The following is a 19,911-nucleotide window of genomic DNA, read 5'->3' on the forward strand; positions in this document are numbered from 1 at the left end:
CCCTTGTCCAGCCGAGCAGAGTGCTTGAGCCCCCTCTGGAACGTGCCGGGGTGCAGGAGGCAGGTCCTGAGCTGTGACTGTGTGTGGGAGCCTGGGCTGGGGCAGGGACGGGGACTCCATGTGGCTTACACAAACTCTCCCAACCTTCTCAGCACCAGAAAGAGGCTCACAAAGGCCCCCAGTGTGGTGACCTGCCAGGGTGGGCAGGTGACCTGTGCGAGGCACCCTGGGCGGGGCACCCTCAGGAAGCACAAGGCGAAGGAGTGTGCCCAGGGGGAGGAGTCAGAGACAGGGTTAGGAAGGGTTAGTCAAGCAGCCGGGAGGTCCAGAGGCCAGATGGCCAGGAGCCACTGTCACTCAAACCCTGGGGAAGGGACCCTTTCATTGCCACTCCCCGACCCTGTCCCCCATCCTGTGGTTTCTGACTCAGGCTCGGGTCTGTGTACTTTCGGGACCTAGCAGGTGTTAAGCCCTGGCTGGGTATGTTCAGCCATAATGGGAAGCAGGCACGGGCGGTGCTCACTCCAGGGGGTTTGGTCCCATCATGCTGTGCAACCCACGGCATGGAACACCATTGCACAGGCTGCCTCCTGCTTCTGGTCCCTGGTGCCCGACATGGGGCCACCCTGGGGCCAAACCCACAAGGTCAAGGCCTCTTCCCGAGCTTCCCACTGTCCTTCCCACTCAGGGAAACCAGAAACTCCCTCCCATACCCTCAGGAGGTAAAGGGGAAGGGGACTCTGCCGAGGGGTCCCACGCCCCAGATCTCTTCCAGGGACCTTATGGTGGATGGACCTCCATTTGCACCAACATATGTCCCTCTGGTCTCTGAGCAGGTCCCTGCTCACTGGGAAGAGCTGCAAGCAGAGGCAGAGGCGCTGTGGCTGCCACACGGTACATCCTAAGCAGGGGACTCACCCCAGGGTGAGGCCCGTCGCCCCGCAGCCAAGAACTGCCCTTCCCCCTTGCCCAATCTCGCTTGCTCATCTTCCTCGGGGCCAGTGGACCGGCTGGGGTTGTGGGGAGGGAACAGCAGGAGTCGAGTCCCCTGGCCCGTTGGTCTTGCTGTTGGGACAGGGGATCGCATGCCCTGGACTGAGATGCGTCTCCGTGTTGAATGTCATTTCCTCTTGCTCTCGTTGCCAGCAGGAGGGAAGAGACGGGCCTGAGGACGCCAGACACAGCATGATCGTTATCATCCAAGTCCCTCGCGTGGATGATCTGTGGTTTGCTCTAGGTCACGGTTCAGTGGAGTCCCACGAGGACCTCGCAGGGACATCCGCCCGATGCCCTCGGGGCTCTGTCCTCACCACTTCTGGTAGAGCCAGCAAGTCTTGGCTCGCCTGGCAGCTGGTACACTTGTGGCCAGAAGGAAGGAAGGGCGCTCCTGGGGGGTCCCTCACCAGGCCATGAACAGCTCCATGGGATGGACACCAGGAGAGAAATCCCTGCCAGCTTCCAGAGGAGGTGTCCATGAGAGGGTCAGTGTCAGCTGCATTTGTATGGCCAGTCCGTGCAAGCTGAGGGGTGCAGATCTCCACGCGTCTCTGAACTGCCAGTGGCCAGAGCAGAGCGGGCTCCCTCCAGGCTGGCTGAGTCCCTGCTCTCCACTCAGCCCTGAGCGGGGTCCAATGGAGATGCAGCCTGATGACCCAGTCTGAGGTCACATGGAACCCGTATGAGAGTAGGAGTCATCCATTGCGCCAACTTGGGCTCCTGGCATGGTGTCTTCATGGTGGGTTCAGCTGGCCCCGCCTTACAAGGTGACTTGTCCTGACCACAAGGGGACCACAGGCTGCCAGCAGGAAGCAGGGCCCCGCAGTCCTGGGGAATGTGAGAGGAAAGCAGAGAATCTGTCGGAAGAGAGACCCTGTGACTGGGACGGCCGAGCCCCGCCTGCCAGGGCGGAAGAGGATGTTCGAGTCCCCGGGGGTCTCAGCGGGTTGTCAGCCCCTTGACACTTCCAACTTCTCCATTTTCTGACCAGCTGCGATTCAAGAACCAAGAGAAGTCAAACAAGGAAGCAGCCAGCACAGAGAAAAAGCAGAAGTGGGGGCCCACGGTACTGTGCACCTCGCTGAGTGGGCCTGCCAGCTCGGGTCCAGCGGGGGCCTGGCTCTGCGGCCACGGTGACACCTATGCAGGAGGGATGACCTCTCGGGGCCCTGCCGTGGGGCTGACCTCAGCGCTGCTGCTTCTCTGGCTGCCAGGTGAGAGGCTCCCCGCCCCCTCCGGGGAGGAGTAGGAAGGGTGTCACATGGGACCCTGCACGGAATGTGGAGTGGGTTGCCTTCTGTCCATCGTGTGAGATGGGTGGACAGAAGGACCCCAACCCCAGGAGGGGAAGGGGTGAGTGTCTCTTCCTCCTCTGCCGCTGCCTGGGCCACAGAGGGGTGCGAGGCAGAGGCAGGGAGGGTACCCAGAAGGGGTGCGGAGGAGTTGAAGTGTGTTGGTGTCAGGAGGGATCAAGAAAGAGGCAGTTGTCCCGAGAGGGGAAGGATGGCCACAAGGAGTACACAGATTGCTGGAAGGCTCTGCAGTTTGGGGGTGTGGACGAAAGGTGGAGACAGGGAGGAGCAGGTGTTAGGGTGTGCAGACTAAGCCAAGGTGGCCCTGCAGTGTGCTGGGCAGGTGGCAGCTCCAGGGAGGGGGTGGGTATTCAGGGAGGCAGAGGAGTGGGGAGGGGAGGTGAGCAAGGGGCGAGGGCTTGGTCTGGGAGAGGCTCCGGGGTCTTCTGGTCACAGCTCGCCCTCTGCTCATGCGGGGCCCCTGGCAGGTCCTGTAGTCTGGGCAAGTTGAGTCCCGGGAGAGTCAAAATCTTTTTGGCTGCATTTCTCGTAAGTCACACGTTCCTTCTCTTGCGGCTGTGGCCCCACGCAGAGCACTCACTTTCTGCGGGTTCATGGACATGGGGGCGTCTTCCCACGGCCAGTGTCTTGTTGGTTCCCCTGGGATTCCTTTGGGACGGGCTCTCCTCCCCTGCACAGGGGATGGCCTGGACTCGTGTCACAGCTACACCGTGGTAGGGACCTCTGATAGGATTTTCTCTGCAAAAGCTTAAGCACAATTGGAATTGTTCCTTCCTTGAACTTGTAAAACTGTCCCAGGTTTGTGCATTTTTGGGTGGGGATGAGGAGGCAGGAAGGAACTCCCTGAAAACCCTGCCACTGATCTTGCTTTTATTTTTTTGCTTGAAAGACTTACAGAGACACAGAAAGAGAAGGAGGTTTTCCGTGCTCTGGTTCACTCCCCAGATGGCCACAGCAGCTGAGGCTGGGCCAGACTGGAGCCCTGAGCCTGGCCCTCCATGTGGGTCGCCCCTGTGGGTGCAGGAGCCCCGAGCCCCTCCTCCTTGTGGGTCGCCCCTGTGGGTGCAGGAGCCCCGATCCTGGCCCTCCTTGTGGGTGCAGGAGCCCTGAGCCTGGCCCTCCATGTGGGACACCCATGTGGGTGCAGGAGCCCTGAGCCCCCCTTCTTGTGGGACACCCCTGTGGGTGCAGGAGCCCCGAGCCCCTCCTCCTTGTGGGTCGCCCCTGTGGGTGCAGGAGCCCTGAGCCTGACCCTCCATGTGGGACACCCCTGTGGGTGTAGGAGCCCTGAGCCTGCTCCTTGTGGGTTGTCCTTGTGGGTGCAGGAGCCCAAACACTCTGGCTGTCCTCCACTGCTTCCCCAGGTGTGTTCACAGGGAGCTGGATTGGAAGTAGAACAGCCAGGACTCGAACCAGCGCTCATGAGATGCTGACTTCCCAGGTGGCAGCTAAGCCCACTATGCTGTGATCCGTTATTGATTTTAAAAAGACCCAGGAGGGAGGCATTTGGCACAGTTGTTAAAATATCTAAGTCTTATAATGGAACGCCTGGGTGTGAGTCCTCGCTCTACTTTACAGCCAATTTCCTGAGGGGCAACAGGTGATGGAGACAAGTGTGCCTGGCGCTAGGGTCAGATGCTCTGCCAGCCCATTGAGGTCCTGGCTTGTGTGCCTGTGGTCAGGCCCAGCGGGGCAGTCAGGCTGGGATAGCCTACCAGGGAGCAGGCAGCTTTGCTGCAAGTGTAGAGGCCCCTGGGGGAAGTTGGGGGGCTAAGGGGAGAGGCCATTGTGATGAAAATCCTGGGGTGTCTGAGTGGAGGGGAAGGTGCTGGAGCTCTGAGCAGGTGGATGGGGTTGACATGAGGGGAGAAGTGGGGGGCCGTTTGGAGAAGGTGACCCTAAGCACTGACCCAGATCCACCTGGTGAGGACCTGTCCCTGGCTTGTGTCTTCCAGGCTGTTTGTCCCTGAGCTGCCCCAGAGTCGTGGCAGGCACAGTCGGGGGCTCCCTGAGTGTGCAGTGTCACTATGAGGAGAAATATAAAAACCACAGAAAATTCTGGTGCCTTCAACCGTGTTGGGCAAACTGGGAGATCGTGAAGACAGAAGTGTCAGAGAGAGAAGTGTGGAATGGCCGTGTGTCCATCAGGGACCATCCTGCAAACCTCAGCTTCACAGTGACCCTGGAGGAGCTCCGCCTGCAGGACGCGGGCACATACCAGTGTGGGATCGATATAGCATTGAGATGGGATACCACCTTCTTGGTTGAGGTGCGCGTGTCCCCAGGTGAGTGCCAGGACTGCTGCAGTGGGCACAACTGGAGAGACCTGGACTTGGAGCCAACTGTGTGTTTGTGTAGGAGGGAGGTGCGGGGAGAGGAAGGGAGGCAGGGAGGCCTGCAGGAGCAGCTGCAGCCTCAGGGACCCAAGTCCCACGGAAGGTGTGCATGAATCAGTCGGAAACCCAGGGCTGAGCAGTTGGGGTGGGGTGCAGGGTGGGGCAGGTGACAAGTCAGGTGGCAGCACATGGCTGTGGTTGGATGGGTGAGACCCGGCTTGGTGGGGGTGACAAAGGACTCCTTGGAGGGCCCCCTCCCCACGGGCAGTGTGGAAGCAGGGGTGCTGGGGCGGTTTCTGTGTTCTGGTCAGGAGAGCCCCGCAGGCCCTGGGGTCCTGGGCCCCCTTCCCTGGAGAGCCTTCTGTGTACAATCAGACCAAGCCATGGGAGCGCCACAGATGAGATCCCAGTGTCTGATTCGGGGTTTTGCCACCAGCACTGACAACGATGACGTCACCAACACCTGCAGATACCACTGCCACCTGGACCACAATCAGCATGACGACAGTGCCAACTGTGGCATCCACTGTGTCAGCTGCAGACAGTGCCAGCAACCAGGAGGGCCACCACAGGGACCACGGCATTGGGTAAGGCATCCTCGCCCCGACCTTGTCCTTGGCCCGCTTCGTCCTGGGCATCCAGCTGGGATCAGAACCCACATCCCTGCTGTTTAAGGCTTAGGCGGGAGACTGAGGTGTGTCTGTCCACGTCGGCCTGCTGAGGCCACACTGGACACCCTCAGAGGGTGGGGGCAGAAGGGGAGGCAGAGGTCATGAACATGGGTGACGTCCTCTTAGCCCCATCTGTGCTGAACGTGAGCTCTTGATTTTCTCTTTGGTTCCTTACTGTCACCTGTACCATCATTGTGCCCATTTTACAGATGGGCAAACCAAGGCTCGGAGATCTTCAGTGATTTGCCCCCTTCAATAGCTATAAGCACCAAGGCTGGGCTCAGGTTTAGGGGACCCTCAAGGGGCCAAGCTCTTCTAAGCAGTGATTCTTTGCATTTCCTGAAGTCACCGGCCCCACCAAGAGTATGGTGACATTTAAAGACCCTCTGTCCACCCTGACACCCTCTGGGACACCACTGGACAGGTGTCACTGACCACCCAGGATTGCCAGGACCCCATGGGTTAAGGGCTCTGTCCTTCACCCTTGTGTAGGTGCCAGCTGTACTTTGGGGATCCCAGGCTATGGGAGTGCCCATGACCCCTGAGTTTATTCATTCCTTGGACTCAGAAACATGGAAAGTACTATACAGGGAGACTTGGAGAGCTGTGGAAAAGAGGAACAAAATATAAGTGTATTTTGACACCAAATGTCTTAAATTCATATATATATATATTACATCACGTATGTTCAATGAACTGTTGAACAACTTTTTAGCTCTATTTTTTATGAGCTTTTAAAAGCGTTATCTATCTATTTGTTTGGAAGGCAGAGCATCAGAGACAGAGAGACAGGGAGAGACACAGAGAGATCTTCCATCCGCTGGCTCACTTCCCAGGAGCCCACGTCAGCCAAGGCTGGGCCAGGCCAAAGCCAGGAGAAGGGAACTCCATGCAGAGTTCTCAAGTGAGTGGCAGGGACTCCGGTATTGGAGCCATCTCCCGCTTCCCCTCAGACACGTCAGTGAGACCCTGGGTAGGGAGCTGAGCAGCTGGGACTCAAGCCGGGGCAATCAAGTAGTGGCTTAGCGTGCTGCACCACATGTGAGCTAGATAAGTTCATAACATGTCTGCACTAAGACAAACTTATATTGTAATTTTGTCTTCCCTGGACTTTTCAGAGTGACCTCATAGATTCATATTTGCTTGTATAGAAATAAAATGTCTCTGGAAGATTCTAGAATACTGTGTGTGTGAGAGAGAGAGGTGTAGGTGGTAGAAAAGATTATGGGGCATGGCATGGTAGCCTAATGGCTAAATCCTTGCCTTGTATGCCCAAAATCCCACATGGATTCGTATCCTGGCTGCTCCGCTTCCCACCCAGCTCCCTGCTTGTGGCCTGGGAAAGCAGTGGAGGACAGCCCAAAGCCTTGGGACCCTGCATCTGCATGGGATACCTGGAAGAGGTTCCTGGCTCCTGGCTTCAGATCGGCTCAGCTTTGGCCATTGCAGCTGCTTGGGGAGTGAGCCAGTGGATGGAAGATCTTTCTCTCTGTCTCTCTAGGAAAAATAAATACATTTAAAAATGAAAACAAAACAAAAAAAAGATTATGGCATCTATTTTAATTGTCACTTCTGTATTTGAGAAAGAGAAGTAAGCAGTGTTCCGTTTTTTAGAAGACATTTATTTTTATTGGAAAGGCAGATTTACAGAGAGAAGGAGAGAAATATTTTTCATCTGCTGGTTCACTCTCCAAGTGGCTGCAGTGGCTGGAGCTGAGCCGATCCAAAGCCAGGAACCTCTTCTGGGTCTCCCACACGGGTGCAGGGTCCCAAGGCTTTGGGCCATCCTCGACTGCTTTCCCAGGCCACAAGCAGGGAGCTGGATGGGAAGTGGAGCAGCTGGGACACAAACTGGCACCCATATGGGACGCTGGTGCATTCCGGGGAGAATTGGCCAGTTGAGCCATTGTGCTGGGCTCAGGTAGAGTGTTCCTACTTTATCTACTAGTTCACATCATGACTCCTGTGCCTGCAAAGGTTGGGCCTGGAGCCAGAAACTCTATCCAAACGTTATGTATGAAGGGCCGTAGTTGAGCCATCACCTGTTCTCTTCCAAGGTTGTGAATTAGCAGGAGGCGGGAATCAGGGCAGGCAGTTGAAGCCAGGTGTTGGGTGTTCGACCCAGGTGCCAGGCTAGAGGACTGCGCCTCCTGCTGGTGACTTGAGAAGCCAGGGGAGGCAGGCTGTCCCGGGCAGGCCGGCCACCCAGTCTCGCACCTCCCCTCCAGGCTCCCGCTGCTGCTCTCCCTGTTAGCCCTCCTGCTGCTGCTCTTGGTGGGAACCTCCCTGCTGGCCAGGCGGATGCTTCAGAGACAGGCCAAAGGTGAGCTCCCTCCGCTGCCCCTGACCTACGGACATCTCTGATCACACAGGCTGGGGGCCCTTGGCCGGTGGGCCCCTGGAAGTCTTCCTAGAAGCGGGGGCCTTTTCTGCTGCCGGTGAGGGATGGGCTGTGATTCTTCAGAGAAGCTGTGTCCACTTCTGCTTTCACTCCAACCCTGGTACCTTCCCATGAACGTATTATTACTATTATGTAACATCTCCAGCCACAGGCAGCAGGCACCCAGGACACTCAAAGCTTTAGCCGCCCTTCTCTGAGCTCTGAGAAGCAGAGAGCTAACACAGTGCACACACAGCACCATGTCCAGGGTCAGGAGGATGGTGTTCAGGGAACAGCCGATGGGCAAATTGAACATGGGAAAGGAGGCAGGTACAGCGTGGCAGCAGGAACTGCAGTGACCCCAGTAGGAGCCGCCTCTGGCCCAGGTAGATGGAGGGTGAGCCCTAGGGTTCCTCCATGCTCTTTGTATTAGAGAGAGAGAGAGAGAGAGACTCGGTCTCCAATGTATTGGTTCGCTCCCTGAATGACCATGATGGCCAGGGCTGGACCAGGTTGAAGCCAGGAGACAGGAGCCTCATCCGGTCTGCCGTGCAGGTGGCAGAGGCCCAAGCACTTGGCTCATTCTCTGCTGCTTTCCCAAGTACATCAGCAGGGAGCCGGACCGGAAATGGAACAGCCGGGACTTGAACTTGCGCTCATGTGGGGTCACCAGTAATGCAGGCAATGTCCTTACCTGCCTCCTGCTTTGTGAGCAGAGGCTGTGAGGACTGTGTCTGCAGCGGCTGGAGTCTTTCAGGGCCGAGGGAGATCGAGGCAGGGTTGAGGGGCTTGGGTTGCTGCAGGTCCTGTAGTATAGGGGGTGCCACTGCCTCCCAGTCTGAAAGGCACTTCCTGTCCTGCGGGGCTCAGCGTCACCCCCTGCATGGCCCGGGCTTTGGGGGTGCTGGAGGGGGAAGCCCAGCCTGCACTTCCTCCTCCTCCTCTGTCATCTCTCTGGTCCCCCCCTTCCACACGCTTGCCACAGCCAGGTTTTCCCAGCCTGGGGGCCTCCCAGCTGTGGCTCCCAGCAGTCGCCTCGGTTGCCCTTTCACCCAGAAGCAGGGCTCTGCCATCAGTACAGGAAGGATGAGGAAGACATGAGCAAACAAAGAAGGGAATAAACTCCCTGTGGCCAAAATTCACACTCCACCACCCCAAAAAACCCAGCCCGCCGCACGTGTCCTGCAGTCTGGTCTCTCCTGTACCTACTACGTGTGTGCCCAGGAGTCCTTCAAAAGTTGGCTGCACATCCCAAGTCCTCTTTTAAACTGGGATCTTTGTACTTGAACCATTTCCCCTGCTCTTTTATGTAGTTTTAAAAGAGACAGAGACATCCTCCATGCTCACTCCCCAAATGGCTTCACTGGCGGGGCTGGGCTAGGCTGATGCCAAGAGCTCCACCCTGGTCTCCCACATGGGCAACAGGGACCCGACCAAGCACTTGGGCCCATCTCCCGCTGCCTTCCCGGGTGCACTAGCGGGGAGCTGGATGGGAAGCAGAGCAGCCGGAATGTTGACATCACAACCAGTAGCTTCGTGTGCTGTGCCATGCCATGGGCCCCTCCCGGCTCCTCAAGGCTCAGCAACCACAGAGCTGGCCCGCATGTGTGGGCAGCTTACACCTTGGCTTACCCTAAGTCACTGTCCAAACGCCTGGACTCCCCGTCTGCTGCTTTGCATGTCCCTGTCCTCTGCACCCCCACCCTAGGTCTGATCCACCCACATTCAGCCTGCTCTCTTCAGCCATTCATTCACTTATTCATTTCAAAACTCTTTCCTGAACACCTGCTGTGAAGGCCTGTGCTGGCCTGGGGGACACCCTCGTGACCGGGGTAGGGTGGGCAACACCTCCCATGAACTTCCTGTGAGGCTGGCTGCCCACAGACCTGCTCACAGCCTCGCTCCTGCTCCAGCCTGCAGCTCCCGTCTCCTCCCCGCCTCCCTCAGCACACCCGCTCCACACGGGGAGGGCACACAGAGCAGTGGGGAGCAGAGCGCCCGGCTCCTGTTCTGTATCAGCTCAGGTCTCAGCACATTGGTCATGCATGCTCTGTGCCTCCCTTTAACCCCAGGGCTCCCTAGAGGGAAAGCAGGGTCTCTCCCAGCAGCGTCCAGTGCTGAGGGCCCTGGACTGCCTGACTTGGACCTAGACCAAGGACATCCACCTGTGCTCACCTCACCCACTGCCACTCACTGGCGCCTGGATGAAAGGGTCGGGGTGGTGCCGATGTTGTGGCACAGCGGGTTGAACTGCCACCTCCAATGCTGGCCTCCCATATGGGTACGGCTGCTTTACTTCTGGTCTAGCTCTCTGCTAAATGCACCTGGCAAAAAGAGGATGGGCCAAGTGCTCAGACCTCTGCACCCATATGGGAGACCCAGATGAAGCTTCTGGCTTCTGCTTGGCCAGCCCTGGGTTGTGAGTCAGTGGAGCAAAATTTTCTCTCTCTGTAATCCTGCCTTTCAAATAAGTAATCTTTTTTTTTTTTAAATGAATGGCAGGAATCAGGTGTGCAGAGCTGGACATAAAGGCGGGACACCCCCCGCCCCCCGGCCAGCGCGGCAGGTGCTGGAAGCCGAAGTTTGGCTGAGTCTGAGCTGGGATTCTCTGAGTCCTTGAGCCTCCTTCCCAGAGGCCTCTGGGGCAGCAGGCGTCTGAGGAATGGAGCTGTGGCTCAGGGTGGTACCACAGACACCCCAATGACTGCTTGTGGCTTTGTGCAGTTTCAGATCTCTATAAGGACCCCCTTGGGGGTCCGGCTCCCCCTCCTACCTTCCCCCCCAAACCACCCAGTCATGTTTCCGTGACTATTTGGACACCTCACTCTGGCTGTTCTCCATTCACTAATTCACTCACTCAGCGAACCCCAGAGTGGCTGCCACACTGACACCCGTGGGGCAGGTGCCCAGGGCTGACTGAGGTCTCCAGGGAAAAGCCTGTCCCTGTTCGGGGGCTCAGCCTCCTTCCTCTCCTCATGTCCCCTAGGTGGACAGCATCCAGAGCCAGTCCAGAGCACCGGGCAGGTAACGAAAGGCCATGAAGGAGGAGGGTGCTGGGGTGGCAGAGGAGGGGCACGGAGGCTGTTGGGGGCTGCTCAGGCCCTTCTGCTGGTGGAGGTTCTGGGAAGACCCTAGATGGCTCAGGTGCATGGCCCAGAGATCTGTACCCTCCCTGCTAGGGGCAGCGCAAGGTGGAGGGGTCTTCTGGGTGGATCTGCCCAGAGCCGGACATGGGGTGGCAGAGGAGGCAGGGCTAGGAGGCTGAGGCACCCACAGTGGGGAGGGAAGGCTGGCAGGAGGGATGAGCCCAGAAGCAGGGCATGGTGGGGTTGCTCGCGGATCCCTACCAAGCGCTACGCGTCCTGCCCACCCCAGGTGGCAGAGGCTCACTATGCCAACCTGCAGCTGCAGCCACTGCGCCCGCGGGAAGGACCAACTCCCGCCAGGCAGCAGGAAGTGGAATACAGCACCGTGGTAAGCACCACGCCCAGTGGGGGCGGGAGCAGGCAGAGATGGAGAAGGGGTGTGGATTTTGCCAGAGCCCATCCCCACCTGTCCCTACCCTGGCCCTGGTGCCCACTGAGTCCCTTCCCAGACATGCTGAATCACCTGCTGGGGAACAGGGGCTTGGCTCCGAGGGACATATCTACTGGCTCTGTCCACCCAGGGGACGGAGGACTCCATCCTGCACCTTTCTGGGTTCCTGGAGAGCCATGCCCTGCCCCACCCCTGCCAGCTGTCTGCAGGACAAGCCACTCATCTTGGCTTCCTCTGCCAGGTCCTCTGTGGAGCTGGCACAGTCGGGGCCCTTGCTGGTGGCTCCTGGCCATGTGTCTGGAGTCCCCTGTGACCAGCTAGCCTAATGCTTTCTTCACATGACACGTTCTTGTGGCCACACAGCACCTGGGCCCTGGAGCAGGCTGGCTTTTATGACTCGATGATGAGACTTCAAGTCTCCTTGCTACAGGCCAGCGTTGTGTCCGCAGCACACAGGGTTTATCAGTGCCCTGTGCTGGCCAGGCTGTCTGGGGCCTGAGGAAGGAAGGGACTCATGGCTCGGGGGTGACCTGGGGGGAGCCTGGCCTACCCCGTGGGATGGACGGAGCTGGGTCTGCTTTGAGCATCCCAGGGACCACAGTGTGCTGTGGCTGGCACAGGCAGACAGGCAGCCTCCACTGCACAGCCCCTGAGGCTCCCTCGGGAGTCTCCCTGCTGAGCTGCATGCTGCCCCGCCCTGTCTCCTCCTATTGTTGCAGGCCCTCCGAAAGCAAGATGAGATACACTACTCCGTGCTGACGTATGACACACAGCCGCAGAACCGCCCCGCAGGCGGCACCCCTGCCCAGATGCGCGCCAAGGAGGAACCCGTTTACACCATGATTCAGAGACCCAGGGGCTGCCCCTGAGTTGCTCCCCTCCTCCCACAGCGTGCTCCCCTCCATGGTGACTGATGGGCAGCTGGGCTTCCCTACTGCTGACCCTCCTATTCCACCAGCTGGGCTGGGACGCTGGGAGCGGCAGGAAACCCCCTCCTCCTCCGTTTTTTTCTCTTTTTCCCTACTTCCCTCTGGTTCTGTATGTGGGGGGAGAGGCATGCAGCTCCTTGCCCCCATGGCTCCAGGAGGCGACAACTCCTGCAGGGCAGGCCCGCGGCTCGGGAGACCTGGCAGGGGCCCACATGCATGGGGACGTGGGGACACCACAGAACCTCCTCTTTCCCAGCTCATCCACGAGAGAAGCAAGGCCCATTATTAGTTTTATCTCAGTGTAAGAGATACAAACAGGGGCTGGTGTTGTGGTATAGTGGGTAAAACCACCACCTGCAACAGCAGCATCCCACATGGGCACTGGTTCGATGCCTGGCTGCTCCACTTCCAATCCAGCTCCCTGCTAATGCTCCTGGGAGAGCAATGGAAGACGGCCCAAGGGTTTAGGCGCCTGCACCCATGTGGGAGACTTGGGAGAAGCTCCTGACTTCAGCCTGGCCCAGCACAGGCCATTGTAGCCACCTGGGGCATGAACCAGCAGGTGAAAGATTCTATGTAACCCTGCTTTTTAAAATATTTTTAAACAAGAGATACAAATAAAGTTATTAAGAGAGAAGGAAGACAGCAATCGTAGATTAAAGGAAGCCGCGGGCATGGGGATGCTTGGGCAGGGAGGGGCGGTGCTGGGACTGGGGACATCCCGTCCATGCTGTCATCAGAGGGAGATTCTGACAGGGCTGCTTCCCCGCGGACAGACAGCACAGCTGAGTAATTGTGCTGGGTAGAGTTCAGATGTAACACAATCGGCTACTGGGTGTGTGAGGTGGCTCTCAGTCCACCTTCCCCACTCTCTGGGCCATGACGTCTCTGATTTTCTTTGGACTGTTGATGTCGTTTTGACTTTCTGTTTATGGAAGCTTGGCCAGCCTTTCCCTTGAGTGGAGTGTCTGCATGCTGATGTCCTAAGCAGATCAGGCCCCCAGGGTGGTTTTCCATGGGATGTGGCCCTAGGCTTCCAGAAGGATCTTGAAGGGCGAGTGGGTGGCGTCTCCTTTAGATTTCTCATGATTCGTGTGTACACGGCGTGTGGTATCTCATCTTTTCTTCTTCCTTGTAGTGATGCTTTGAGATGCAAAAGGGGAACCACAGACACACTGTGCCCACCGCGAGGCCCATGGGGTGCAGGATGATGGGAAGGGCTGGTCTCAGTTACAGAGGCCAGGGGTGCAGTTCACAGCGCTCCCATGCTTTCAGGTCAGCCCGAGGCAGTGGCTAGGTGGGACACCTGGCTAAGGGGACTTAGCACAGCATCAGTACCACCCTGGCTATTCATCTAGACCCCAGGCAAGCACGTGGGATCCTTCCTCTGGGGAGGAAGAAGTCTCAGAGACAGGGTGGCAGGGAGGAGGGAGGGGACCCCATTTCTGGGTGTGGACTGACTCATTCTGGGAAAGTCCTGTTTCTATTACACAATGAAACACTCCTTCCCTCCTCCCCTCCCCAGGCCGTGGCCGTTTCTGCTTCCTCTATCTGCTTTTTTGCCCTCCTGGGATAGGCCAGCGCAAGGGCAGCCAAGGTGAAGGACAATAGCACCTTCCAAAAAGAAGCACCAGAGTGGCCATCAGGGCTGATGGCACTGTCGGGGCACGAGTAAGGCCCAGGGTGGGTGTGGGTGCAGCAGTTTAGATGCCATGTGGAATGACCACATCCCCGATCAGGGCATCTGGTTAGAGTCCTGGCTCCACTCTCAATTCCAGCTTCCTGTTGATGTGCGCCGAGAGGCCACTCAGGTCATTGAGTCCTTGCCGTCCACTTAGGAGACCCAGTGAAGTGCCAAGCTCCTGACAGGCCTGGCCCAACTTCACAGCTGCTGCGGGCACTGGGAAGAGAAACAGCAGCTAGCAGCCCTGTCTCTGTGCCTCTGTGCCTTCCAAATACACAAAACACATTTTTGTTTTTTTAAAGTCAGGGCGGTGGGTCCTGTTTCTTCTGACCCTGGACTTGGGAGTGAAGCGGGGAGAGGGGTAAGATGCAATGAGGAACTGTTGATCGAGCATCCACTTTCTCTGGGTGTTCAGATGCAACGCCATCTCAGAGGATTCCCATCCGTCTTGGGTGGGGTGTGAATGCATGTGCGGTTAGATTACAGGAAGCCTGTGGGGAGAGTGAGAAACTGAAAGACATCAGAACCTAAACGGAGCCACTGGTGTCCAACCCTAAGAAGACCGAGGTGGGAGGCCGTGGTCTCTGTTGCCTGTGGCTTCATAGAACTCCCAGGACTGGGCAACAAGGCTCATTAGGCTGGAAGATCTGATGTCTGGCCAGCTCAAGATGAGGTGACCACACTTGCTGAGGTCCTTCCTGCTGGAGGGGACTCTTCTGGGTGTCACATGGCAAGAGGGGAACCTTCCAGAGAGCACCCACAGGATCCCGGTTCCACTGATCCCTGGCCCACTGGACCCCCATCCTATTGACCCCTGGCCCATGGGACTCCCGCCTTATTGACTCCTGGCCCATGGGATCCTTGCCCAATGAGACCCCTGCCCTATTGACCCCTGGCCCATGGGACCCCTGCCCTATTGACTCCTGGCCCATGGGACCCCTGTCCCACTGACCCCTGAGCCACGAGATGCCCTGCCCTATTGACCCCTGCCCCCATGGGACCCCTGGCCCACAGAACCCCTGCACCATTGACCCCTGGCCCACGAGACCCCTGTGCCACTGACCTCTGAGCCCAAGGGTCCATTACTCTGTGACTGGCTCCTCCCATTCAGAGGGTGGAGTTCCTGAGACCTCATCACTGCCTATGCCCTCACCTGGTTCCACCTGGTGGTGCCTGGAGCGGGGATTGAACTCCAGCGTGGCTTTTGGTGGGGACGTAGGAGCCACAGCAGTCACAAGTGGCGGGGATTCCTCGTGTGTATCTCTCAAAATCACCAGAGACTGTTGAGCCATCAACAAGCCCACTTGTATGAGGGCTCCTGCCCTGCCCTGCCCTGTCCCGCCTGGCAACATCCTGTGCTGGCCTTTATAGCCCTGGGGAATTGTTTCAAAGCCACTGATGTCACCTTTCTCTTTCTGCCTTCAAAAGCCCTTGCCTTCCTCTGCCTTCTGGGTGCAATGGATGACCCCCAGGGTCACCACGACCGGAGTGTCCTAGGTCGCAGTCCCTCGGTCTCTTGGATTGGAGGGTGCTGGGGTGGAGGCCCTGAGCAAACCACGATGCATTGTGAGGAGGGCAGGGGGAGACTGGGTCCCCGTGTGTCTGTGCAGTCACTTCTCTGCATACACTCCGCCAATGCCAGGCTTAAGCAGACGGCCCGATCTTGGACTGGGACCCTCCAAAGCCTTCCTCCCTAAGTCCCTCCTCTCAGTTTAAAGCCTTGAAATCTGATTAATTCAGGCCGAGGATGGGATGGGGATATCTGGTGAGGGTCTTTTTGTTCCTTATAAAATGTAGCAGAAGCATCTTTGGGCAGGAGAGCATCTGAGGGGCACATTTTTACAGGAAAGCTGCTCCCATGAGAACTAACTGGTGACCTCATGGTCTAATCACCTCCTGCAGGTCCCACCTCCTAAGCCCACCACTTTGGAGGAGACATTGGAGCCATAACAGAAACAATCCAACATTGTGTAGCAACAGGGGCACGTCCTGGGCAAGTGTCATTAGGAGATGGTGTTTCTGTGCCGATGTTACAGTGTTTTTACCTTCTGGAGGCCTGCTCTCGATGTTACAGTGTTTTTACCTTCTGGAGGCCTACTCTTGATGTTACAGTGTTTTTACCTTCTGGAGGCCTGCTCCTGCTGACTCGAGAGCTTGCAAAGGATGAGTGGATCGGCGAGAAGACAAGAAGAGGCAGAGGAGGCATGGACCACTATAGCATGATGCTCATAATGGACAACTCAGAAAAGTTGCCTTCTTTATTTATACACAAATATCACAGGCTTTTGCACAATATCCAATTGTTTTATTTTTACTTCCATTATAAAAGAATGATTATAAAACCAATCCTAAAAAAACATTATTATTATTTTACATCAGAGAAAATATTTTCAGCAAGCTATTAGTCATTCAAACCTGCAGTGACCTGGCTGAAGCCAGGAACTCCACAGTTGGCAGCACATACGGTTACGTAGTGACAAGTGGTTACTTATATCCAAAATCAATTTTCACTAAACATAAACTAATATTACTTAAAATATCAAGAGTACAGAATTAAATGGAAAGCTCATAAACGAAAAGAGTTTATAAAGGCATATCACAGATTCTTTATTAAATCTTATATTCAATCATGCATTAATTACCATCACCTTCACCTAGTGCTGATTCAATTGTTTTTTGTTCTTTTGTTAAAGGGCAGTGAAAGGAATCAAGGCAGCTCAGCCATTCCACAAACAGAGGGCCTTTACAAGAAACTTAACTATAAGTGCCAATATAAGGTAGAAGTTTTTATAAACCATTTTCTTTCCCTAACTATAAGTGCCAGTATAAGATAGAAATTTTAAGCCATTTTTGGGGAGGTTCACATTTGTCTCCCTTTGGAAGATGTCCCATATACTTTCTGCTTTTCCTGGTAAGAAACCAAAATGTGTCATTTCATGTGTTGTAACTGTTTGAGGCACATGGTGAACAAATTCTTTGTACCTCTATGATTGCCATCTGTTCCAAGATAATATCAAGTCATTTCTTAAGGAAAACGTTACTTATATTAGGGCAAGCTCCAGACAAAGGTGGGCACATAACAGGATGTTTGGAGGTGCTTTTAACTGTGTGTCATTGCCTTACATCACTAAAGATGTTTTTATCATAACATGATTCATCAGCTTGAGGTGTTATACCAGTTACAGGAATCATCTCACATTTGCAGAAAAACAACAACACCCTCAGAAGAATTCTATGAAACATCAGAGAGGTGATTGAGTGTCCATGCAATGGGGTGAGGCAGCAATGAGGTGACCAGAGACATTCTGCCGGGCCTTGCCTCGCAGCCAGAAACTCCTTGTAGCCTTGCTAACTGAGGAGCGGTGCTCATCACACACCCATGCCATCCGACCCAACTGCACGGCTTCCCACACTTACCCAGGCTGGATGCCATAGTCTGTTATAGCTCTGGGCTAAGTGGAGGTGAATAAGGCATTGCCTGAGGCTCCTTGGGCCATACTGAGCAGAAAAGTACAATATTAAATCAGACGTAAGAGAAACATGTTCCCCAGCTGTAGGCAACTTCTGGAGCCTTCCATGGGCCAGGCACTGTACTCACAGATAGGCAAGGGAGCTGAGGCAAAGTGGCTTGGTGTGGGAGGCCCCAAGGGCATGTCTAGGTCAGGCCAAAGTACTTGGCCAAATAGGAGACCTGGATTGGGCTAAATAGTATTGCTGCCTGCTGGCACATGCAAAAACTGGCTGGGAGGCATGCCTGGCGGGGCTAGTTCATAGTGCCTGCCCATGAGTATGAGGCAGGGGCAAGATCCAAGACTGAGAGCATGCCTGTAATGGAACTGTGGGCACTCCCCTGCTAAGCTTACCTACTGCTGGTGAGCATGAGAACTAGGGCTGGGTGCACACCAGGCTGGACAGGGCAACAACACCTATCAGTACATGTGAAGGTCAGCTCTGGGGGTGGGTCAGGCTGAGCTAAGCCACAGCACTCATGGGTGTGCACAGGAGCCATACAGGATGTGGGCTGGGCCGGGCTGGGCTATAGCATATGCCAGCACATGTGAAAACTGGGGCTTGGGGCAGGCCTGGTGGAGTTACTGCAGGTCTCTCCAACTAGGCTGTAGCATGCGCTGCCACACGTGTGGACCAGGTCTGTGGTGATTTGGCTGGGCTGAGCTGCAGCACGCAGCAGTTCCACACTTCAGTGGAACTGATCAGGCAGCTGCATCCACCAGTATGTGCATTGGCTGATGCAGATGGTAGACTGAGCCTGACCCTACACTGGTTGGAACATACAAGAGTCAAGTCCGAGGTCACCGCAGGTGAGGTTTCTTGGGAGATCAGATCACCAGACTAAGACCCCAAGCTGGATGCCATAGTCCGTTGGGTCCTGGCCCCTCTGCTTCCAATACAACTTCCTGTGAATGCATCCAAGGAGGCATCAGGATATGTGGGCTGACCTTGGAGGGCATGTATCAAGACTGGGCCTCCTCAGTAGCTGATGCCTGTGCAGTGGACAGTGTGCCTGAACACACACGGGGGTCATGACGGCCAGCTTACTCAGGCCAGCAGGGGATGTTGATTGCCTCGTAGAAAGCAGAACAGGTTGGGCAGTTCTCCTGGCCAGGCTTTGCAGCATGTTCCTAGGTGTGTGGATGCCTTCGGGTGCATCAACCGATAGACTTAGGAAAGATTTTCTCAGTCCTGGTGCAATGAAGCCGATGCTTCTGAACTATCAAAACCACTCAGGTAACACCCCCGGACCGCTCTTCCTCACACCGGGGTCTCTAAGGTGTCATCCAATCCTGCACCCTGCATCCCTGGATTGTGATATAGTTTGACAGCAAAGAGCAGTCTCCTCTGCTCCTCCCCTCTGGCCACAGGAGAAAAAACCAACTACAACGACTCCACCCACCTTCCTCCACACCTGACTGCCCATGTGGGTAGGCATCCCTCTTAACTATGTAAACAATATTAAAAAGAAAAAATTTTAGAAAGCAAAAAAAAAAGAAGAAGAAGAAGAAATATATTGCAATAGATGTGGTAGACGGGATGAGTGAGGCCAAGCTGGCGTGACACATTTTTAAAAATAAATGGCATCCTCTAAAGGGATGACAAAAGGTGAAGTGTAATAAGTGCCTAAGCCAGGCACGCAGCTCACTTTACCTCGACCGCTATGGCCTGTCCACAGCTGCAGAGGAGGGCAGACCGCGAGCAAGGTGGGACCCTGCATCCTTACGACGGCTGTGACATCGTCACCAGGGGATAGGGCTTCTACAGGGCCATGGTGATTTTATGGGGCCACCATGACATCCGGGGTGGCTGTGACTGCATTCATGCTGCACAGGTTTCCGGGTGTCCTGGAAAGAGCCCCTGTGCTCTTTCCTCCTCCCCACTCCTCCTGGGCTTCCGGGTTTTCTTTTTTCCTTCTTTCTTTTTTTTTTCAAGGCTCCACCCACGTGAGCTCGATGGGTGGCCGTCGTTCACTGCCTCCTTGGACGCGTTAGCAGGAAGTTAGATTGGAAGCAGAAGGCAAGGACTCAGATCAGCACTCTGATGTGGGAACCAGCGCCACAAGAGGAGGCTTGGTGTGCTGCCCCCTCTTTGGCTGCTGCACCTTGGTATCATCATGCCCCAATAGCCTTGGAGCCTGTCTGCCTCTGGTGGCTGCTGCAGCGTATTGCATTATACTGTGTCATTTGACCTCATTGTGGCACCATGTGTCATTTGTACATGCTTTACAGAGGCGCAGGACAAACACGGGTCAGGTCTAGGTGCCTGTACACTCGCAACTTTCCTAGACATCGCCAAGCAGATGGCGCCTGTTAAACAGCCGTCTCTAAGGACCACCTTCCCAGTTGCCCCTCCTCACGTCAGGGCACCATACGAATCTTCTCTTAGAAGGTAATCTAAATACATGAAGAGCACGCTCAGGCTCTCAGATTTAGATGACTTAAATACGAATACGTCAGTTCTGCCCAAATGAATCAATACCTTCAGGGTGGTCCCTGTCAAGAAGCAGCTGGGTGTTTTGAGGATCAGCTTAATACACTCATGCTCAGGTTTAC

General features: G+C 55.8%; 1 protein-coding gene across 2 annotated transcripts; it reads left to right on the top strand.

The window, feature by feature from the left end:
* Window positions 1-1,852: 1,852 nt before the first annotated feature.
* On the top strand, window positions 1,853-12,515 carry CD300A (CD300a molecule). 2 transcript variants are annotated; one of them, XM_040989590.1, is made up of 7 exons: window positions 1,853-2,210; window positions 4,265-4,594; window positions 5,115-5,232; window positions 7,545-7,639; window positions 10,683-10,720; window positions 11,072-11,170; window positions 11,953-12,515. In XM_040989590.1, exons 1-7 carry the CDS (start codon window positions 2,150-2,152, stop codon window positions 12,100-12,102), a joined length of 891 nt encoding a protein of 296 aa, XP_040845524.1. In that variant the 5' UTR covers window positions 1,853-2,149; the 3' UTR covers window positions 12,103-12,515. The 2 variants fall into 2 exon arrangements, with proteins under 2 accessions (XP_040845524.1, XP_040845523.1); XM_040989589.1 differs by having other exon boundaries at window positions 1,882-2,210; window positions 5,082-5,232.
* Window positions 12,516-19,911: the final 7,396 nt, after the last annotated feature.

Source organism: Ochotona curzoniae, unplaced genomic scaffold (genome assembly GCF_017591425.1).
Source record: "Ochotona curzoniae isolate NIBS_2020 unplaced genomic scaffold, NIBS_Ocur_1.0 contig_523, whole genome shotgun sequence".
NCBI classification, from domain to species: Eukaryota; Metazoa; Chordata; class Mammalia; order Lagomorpha; family Ochotonidae; genus Ochotona; species Ochotona curzoniae.

Coding starts and splice junctions, on each gene's coding strand:
- CD300A (XM_040989589.1), top strand. CDS start 2,150: ATGACCTCTCGGGGCCCTGCCGTGGGGCTGACCTCAGCGCTGCTGCTT. Junction 2,211..4,264: donor GCTGCTTCTCTGGCTGCCAG/GTGAGAGGCTCC, acceptor TGTGTCTTCCAG/GCTGTTTGTCCCTGAGCTGC. Junction 5,233..7,544: donor CACAGGGACCACGGCATTGG/GTAAGGCATCCT, acceptor CCTCCCCTCCAG/GCTCCCGCTGCTGCTCTCCC.